Source organism: Brachyistius frenatus, unplaced genomic scaffold (assembly GCF_029030835.1).
Source record: "Brachyistius frenatus isolate BFR_SWC_R1_liver_20210118 unplaced genomic scaffold, ASM2903083v1 Contig_21, whole genome shotgun sequence".
In the NCBI taxonomy this organism is placed as follows: Eukaryota; Metazoa; Chordata; class Actinopteri; family Embiotocidae; genus Brachyistius; species Brachyistius frenatus.
In genome coordinates, this window is record NW_027210620.1 from 3078654 (window position 1) to 3085764 (window position 7111).

Genomic DNA, 7111 nt, shown 5'->3' on the forward strand with positions numbered 1-7111 from the left:
CGGAAAGGTTGTAAACTCGGGGCGTGGGGATGATGACGTTTCATGACGACGAGGGGAGCACGAGCCGGAAGGAGGAAGAGGAGGAGGAGGAGGAGGAGGAGGTACGAGTGTTACAAAACAAACGTTAAGGTAAATACTCAGTTTATGGTTTTTCTTCAAACTAAAAGCTATAAAGCTTCTTTTTTTATTTATTTTTTTCCACGGCGGGAAATATTACACGTGTTTAGGGATGAGCTGCGTTGCTAACAGCTGAGCTAACTACTTTAAAAACATTTAAAAAAAAGCTTTTTATGTTTATGGGATGTTCCAGCTAATTCAGTAAACATACCCCAGATTAAGTCTTTCTTTATGTATTTATTTATTTATTGATACACACGACAGTTTACATTTTAATTTCACTGACGTTTGACTTAATACTACTACGTAAAATTGACTTGCATTGTTTTTAATCTAATTTAATTTATATTTTATTCTATTATATACACTGTGCATTTTTGTATATTTATTACCTTTACTACCTTTATTTGTATTATTATTATTATTATTATACATAACCAGATTGCTGCTTAGCAACAACAACAACAACAACAATAAACAAAACAGGAGAAAATAAAGAGTACAAGACGGCAAACAAAAATAATTACGAGGTCCTCCATATTTATCAGGATGTTATTTAAACAACAAATGTATAAGACAAACAAGTCTCATCAGAATCACTAAATTCACAAACACAAAACTTCATAAACTTTCCAAAATGTTTTTTTTCTACTTGTGAAATACTCTGGAGTAGTTGATGACATCATTATTGTAAGTAGCACACACACACACACACACACACACACACACACACACACACACACACACACACACACACACACACACACATGTACTCTGAATGAGATCTGCCACCAAAACAAATTGCCTGACTAACATTTTTAATTGGTTATCACACACAAAGTGCTAATTTTGATACATTACATCATCACATTCGATTATATATTTTTATTTTTTTTATTTTACTCTTATGCAGTTCCTCTTTATCGCTGTAAGGGGGCGATGTGGAGCGTCTGCAGAGTGCTGGTCTTTTCCCTGACGGCGGCGGCTGCGTCGGCGGCGGCGTCGTCGACCTTCACGCCCGCGCACGTCCCGGACTTCTGCTCCAGGTCCGACCCCGACGGTTGCCGCGACGACGCGGCGTCGGACGGGAACGCCTCGGAGCTCGTACGCGTCCCGGGCCGGTTCGGAGTCTCCTGCGAGAAGCTGATAGGTGAGAGAGAGAGAGACGCACGGGTCTCGTCTTCACGGATCGACATCGAGACGACGGCATCAACGTCAGTCGTTTCTTTTCTCTCCGCAGAAACATTCCCGCTCGATGAAGTCGACGGCGACTTTGTTCGCACCGTGAAGAACTGCGTGTTCTCCAAATCCACTCCGACACCACTGAAAGGCCCGTTAAGACTGGCAGCAGTTTCTAAGGTCATGATTTATTATTATTATTATTATTATTATTGTCACAACTTCTACCATCATTCACGTGTGAATTTTCCTCAGCAGGACGTCATCGAGGGGATTTTAGATTTGAATGTGACGCACGTCACGCGGTCGGATGATTTCCTGCGGTATGCGAGCGGCGGCCGACTGATACCGGGATCTGTTCCGCTCGCTCACAGGTACGGAGGCCATCAGGTAAAAAGATCGAGTTCCTTCATTCAAATACATCCAATATAAAAAACAAAACAAAACAAAAAACAACATCTTTATTATTTGAGGACGAGATCAGACCGGGCGGTTTAAACAAAGCTGAGTTCATTTGTGTAAAATCGGAGTTTAAATCTGACCACCGCTGGTTATATTGAAATTTTGCTCACGAATACGTCTCCCTGTTTAGTTTGGCTACTGGGCCGGTCAGCTGGGTGACGGTCGGGCTCATTTCCTCGGTCGGTATTCGAACAGGTGAGAACATTTTAAAAAAAAATTTAAAAAAAGAAGTAAGTTATGATATTTATGTGTCATTACCGATTAAAGTCTAAAAAAAAATGTTTTTATAGGAAAGGAGAAATATGGGAACTGCAGCTCAAAGGTTCGGGGAAAACTCCGTATTCAAGGTGTGTTTCTTTCTCTTTTATTAAATATTTGATCTCTACACAAACAATGTCTTCTGTAATATATATCTATATATAGATATATATTATAGGTTACATTCATTATTAATAGAAACTGAATGACTGCGTCTCACCGCAGGTCCGGAGACGGTCGAGCTGTGATCCGCTCGTCCGTCAGGGAGTTCCTCTGCAGCGAGGCGATGCACTCCCTGGGGGTTCCCACCAGCAGGGCGGCCAGGTGAGACCCACTTTAATAAAAAATGAAAGGCAAGAGACGTGTTCTTATCTGGGTTTATGTTCAAACTTTCTTTTTTTTTTTGGAAGGATTTCAACTTTTTTTTTTTTTTAAATTTGAAGCCGATGTCAATATTTATGAGATTTTGAGCAGCTTTCAGTCTGACGTGAACGGTTCATTACTGGGCGACGTTACCGCCAGCGAGAACATACAAATATACGGTATGCAGCGTCATTTTTTTTTTTTTTTCCCCCTCATCAGAAACACCACATTATTAAAAAAAAAATAGTTTTGGGTTCTAAAACATTACTTTTTTAGTGAGTTTTTTTAAAAATTTTTTTAAGCTTATTTCTTTGAGAAATTGGCTGGAAGTTATTTGACACTTGCAAAGGGGTTGATATGCTCATAATAAATTAGAAACTGCTGCGTTTTTTTTTTTATTTTTTGGATTTTATACACTTTATTAATCCCCGAGGGGAAATTTCATGTCGGTGATGTCGTTCTCGTCTCGTGATTGTTCCGCGAAGTGTTCTTTTTCATTCCTTTTCTTTGCGTTTTCAGCCTGATTGTAAGCGAGGAGCCGGTGTTTCGGGATCAATTCTACGACGGAAATGTGAAAACAGAGCGAGGTACAGAGAATCCACACAAAAACACTCGAAGCTTTTTCATTTGAAATGTCCCACGTGGTAATTATCATATATGCGTATCTATTGTTAAAATGTTTTTAATCTTTATCCCGTCCAGGAGCTGTTGTTCTCCGGTTGGCCAAGTCGTGGTTCCGGATCGGATCTTTAGAAATTCTGTCTCAGAGTGGAGAAATAGACCTTCTGAGGTGAGACTTTCTTCTTGTTTTTTTTTGTCCCTCCGGTCGTGTGTTCGGTGTCCTGCAGCTCGTAAACATAATTCTGTCGTCATGTTGATTTTAGAAAGCTGCTGAACTTCGTGATCGAGGAACATTTTTCCTTCGTGCGTCCGGACGACCCGGATAAATACTTGGTGAGTCGTGTGTCGTGGAAATGGCGAAATGACCCGATGAACCCCGACACGATAAACCGTCTTTTGTCAATTTATCGAAACGACACACTGTAAGACACGTCAAGACGTACGATAAGGACAGGAAAGAATCACAGAGTCAATCTGTGCGTGGTGGGTCCGACCCAACGCACAGATACGGTCGCGCATTTGTAACCGAAGACGTGTTATTAAAAAGGTAGAACGGGGAGATCTTCCACAAATAAAATGTGCTTCAGGTTCTGCTGGAAAGTTACAGAGAATCATTGTAGTGCCCAGGTTATTTTATATGTATGTATATATATCTGTGTATATATATATATGAAAAGAAAAAGGACTCAAACAGACATTTTTTGTGTTAAAACTAACTTTTGTAAAAGTAACAAGTAAATGATTTATTGTGTATTTCTTTGTGTTTGCAGGTGTTTTACTCCACAGTTGTGAATGAAACGGCGCACCTGATCGCCCTGTGGACGTCAGTTGGATTTGCACACGGTGAGAAACCGTTCTGACTGAACATCTTATCCCGTTTTTTTGTTTGTTTTACTTTTACTTTACCGATATCTACCGCTGCGTCATCCCAACAGGCGTTTGCAACACGGACAACTTCAGCCTTCTTTCCGTCACCGTGGACTACGGACCGTTTGGCTTCATGGAGTCGTACAACCCCGGTGCGTAAAACCTTCCCCGGGTCTTCCCCGGCTCTTCCCCGGCTCTTCCCCGGCTCTTCCCCGGCTCTTCCCCGGCTCTTCTCCGGCTCTTCCCCGGCTCTTCTCCGGCTCTCCCGCCGAGCGACAGACGAAATAAATCTCTCACCGTTGCAGATTTTGTCCCCAACGCCTCCGACGACGAGGGCAGATACAGCGTAGGAGCTCAGGCCGACGTCGGCCTCTTCAACCTGGAGAAGCTCCTGTCGGCTCTGAGTGCCGTGCTCTCGCACCGGCAGCAGAAGCGGTAAGAGCACCGGGACATCACTTTGTCTTGAACGAGACTTTACATGCGAAGCGATGTGTCCAACAGAAATTGCAACAACCCATCTAGAAGTTGAGCTCTGCAAAAGCCTTTTTTTTTTTTTCTTTTTTTTTTTTTGCACGTTGCCAAACCCTAAATTAAGAGGTAAATTGTTGCTGTGTTGAATATTTGGACGAGAAAAGACCAGATGAAAGAGGAACTTCTGAGAAATGTTGGACGTTATTAAATCACAGTAGAAAAGTAATAAAATTCACTACTTCCCGTCTGTTGGCTTCATCGACATGTTTGAACAAGCAAACAGTTGATCCTCTTTGAAAACGGCACTTTCGCACAAAAGGTGATATATTCAAACAAAAGACATCTAAGATCTACATTTTTTTTAAATAATTTACACGATTACAAAAGCAGATCTGACACAAAGTGAATACATTTATTAAAGCTCAAATAGAACAGCTTTTTATCAAAGCAGAAAAAAAAAGTTTGTCCAAATATGTCAAATAAAAGCCAACAATTTCTATTAGAAGTACTTACTTTTTCACGTGATTTTATATGTTCATCATTCTGTGCTTCTTATTTTTGCTTTATGATATTTAAGAAACTACGAAGCATTATTCTTCATCTTTTTTTTTTTTTCCTCCTTTTTCAGGGCTAAAATGATTTTAAAAGGATATGCTGACATTTACCAGAAGAGGTGAGCTCCGTGTGAAATCTTGTCTTTTTCCCCCGATGTTTTCCTTCATGCCATCCATGATAGTAATCATACGTTATTCATCTTTTATTTTATTTATCGCATTTCAGGATCCACCTGATATTTAAAGCCAAACTGGGTCTTCTCGGTGAAGAGGAGGGCGACGGCTACCTGATCGCCTTCCTGCTTAAGGTCGTGTCATTTAGCCGGATTCTGTCTGCTGAGTCCCGTTTCAATCTGCTGAATCGGCTTACTCTGGTAATTAAATTTTTTTTAACTTGTTTTCTTCCCAGATGATGGAGGACACGCAGTCGGACTTCACCGCGACCTTCAGGCAGCTCAGCGAAGTTTCGGCCGAGCAGCTTCACAACAGCAACTTCGCACAGGTTAAGAGTGGAAGTGGAAACACTCCTGTCTTTAAATTCCTATTTATTTATGATTATATTCACCAAGGACACGGTAAGTCATTATCCGACAACGTGACGATGTGTTTTCCTCTAATTCCTGATTTACCACGGCAAATGCAAAAAGAAAAAGTTAGGATGAATACGTGTTTTGTTTTTTTTTAAAGATATCTAAAAAAAAAAATATGTGTTTGTGAGCGTGTTGCATATTTTTTTTATTTCACTCTGTGTCTGTCCAAATAGTGAAACAGTGTTCTGCTAGTATGAAAGTCAGCCATATGTATTCAGAGGCACTCCTCTTGTGATTTGATTACTTTTATTTGCCCTCTATTAGATGTGGGCTCTTGATGACCTGTCGTCACACCAGCTCTTCTCTGATTGGCTCGGCATGTACCTGCTCCGGCTCAGTCGGTAAGCCCCCCCCAACAAAAAAACAACAAAAAAATCACGTCAGACTTTATGTTTGGTATTATAATTTTTTTTTTAATTGTTAATTTTTTAGCTCGTTAGTGTGTCAGAAGGCTGTTTTTAATTTTTGCTTAAATCATCAAATCATTTCTGTTTCTCTTCAGACAACCGAATAGTTCAGACCGTCAACGCAGGATGAAACGTAAGCCAGTGAATCTCCGCGGTGATTGGATGTAAATATTTATTGATTTTTTTTTTTTTTAACAACGGTGAGAGAAGCATCTAATCACATTAAATATCTCACAGATGTAAATCCCAGATACGTGCTGAGGAACTGGATGGCAGAGTCGGCCGTAAGGAAAGCCGAAGGGAACGATTTTTCAGAGGTACGTGTCTTATAAATTAAATACCCCCCCCCCCAAAAAAAAAAAAAAAAAAAAAAAACAAACAAGAGAAGCTGTTTTGATCGATTTCCACACAACTGCGATTTGCTCGTCGCCCACTAGGTGGAGCTGCTGCACCGCATCCTGTCCTCTCCCTTCGTTACACAAGACACTGCAGAGGAGGCGGGCTATGCAGCAAGACCTCCTGGGTGGGCTCGGAGTTTAAAGGTCAGCTGTTCCTCATGAGGGATGTCGGAAAAAAAAATATTAAAAAAGGAAGAACTCACCTGCAGTATGTTTTTCTTATATTCTGTCACGTTTGTTGGAATATATTTGGTCCAAAAATGTCAACGTTGTGGCTGCGGTTAAACGTCACGTTGCTTCTTTAAGGATCTGGGTTTAAATAGTCAGGAAATACCGAACAACGGTTTTTTTTGGAGGATTTTTATCACGTTGTTATTCGGGTTTGCGTTGATTGATTGTGAAATTGAAACGAGCGTTTCTCTACGTCCGACGGCGTCAGGTCGCACTCGCTGACAGAAAGAAGAAGCTTTCATTTCAGTCTGATAAGAAATAATGCTCCGTTCGAGCGTTTCTTGCGCCGACAGGAATTTGAAAGGACAGTTGGAGACAACAGGAATGCGTTTTCTTTTTGTTTTTTACAGTATTTACAGCCCTCCGTGCAAACATATATACACTCCGTTAAAAAAAAAAAAAAATGTCTGTTTGAAGTATGATGACAGGATTTCTACTTTTCTTTCAGCGAACGGGTGTCTGTGAGTTTTCAAACACTGGTCTTATATATATATATATATATATATATGTGTATAAGATTTTCTTTTATGGTTACTGTTTGGTCTTTTGATTGATAAAATATTGCATCTTGCAAGCGGTTCAGAAAAAAGGAT

At 40.5% G+C, this 7111-nt stretch overlaps 1 protein-coding gene across 4 annotated transcripts; it reads left to right on the forward strand.

Annotated features, from left to right (window-relative positions):
* The first annotated feature begins 1 nt into the window (after nucleotide 1).
* Nucleotides 2-6992, forward strand: LOC138619763 (protein adenylyltransferase SelO-like). 4 transcript variants are annotated; one of them, XM_069696501.1, is made up of 20 exons: nucleotides 2-129; nucleotides 1051-1267; nucleotides 1358-1476; nucleotides 1555-1686; nucleotides 1889-1953; nucleotides 2049-2105; nucleotides 2242-2340; nucleotides 2899-2966; nucleotides 3082-3169; nucleotides 3264-3333; nucleotides 3771-3843; nucleotides 3936-4019; nucleotides 4173-4302; nucleotides 4967-5011; nucleotides 5119-5200; nucleotides 5302-5394; nucleotides 5747-5823; nucleotides 5985-6053; nucleotides 6127-6206; nucleotides 6327-6992. In XM_069696501.1, the coding sequence occupies exons 1-20, from the start codon at nucleotides 43-45 to the stop codon at nucleotides 6590-6592; spliced, it is 2001 nt and encodes a 666-aa protein (XP_069552602.1). In that variant the 5' UTR covers nucleotides 2-42; the 3' UTR covers nucleotides 6593-6992. The 4 variants fall into 4 exon arrangements, with proteins under 4 accessions (XP_069552602.1, XP_069552599.1, XP_069552600.1 ...); XM_069696498.1 differs by having other exon boundaries at nucleotides 7-129; nucleotides 5985-6022; nucleotides 6327-6537; XM_069696499.1 differs by having other exon boundaries at nucleotides 64-129; nucleotides 1031-1267; nucleotides 5985-6022; nucleotides 6327-6537.
* The last annotated feature ends 119 nt before the right edge of the window (nucleotides 6993-7111 follow it).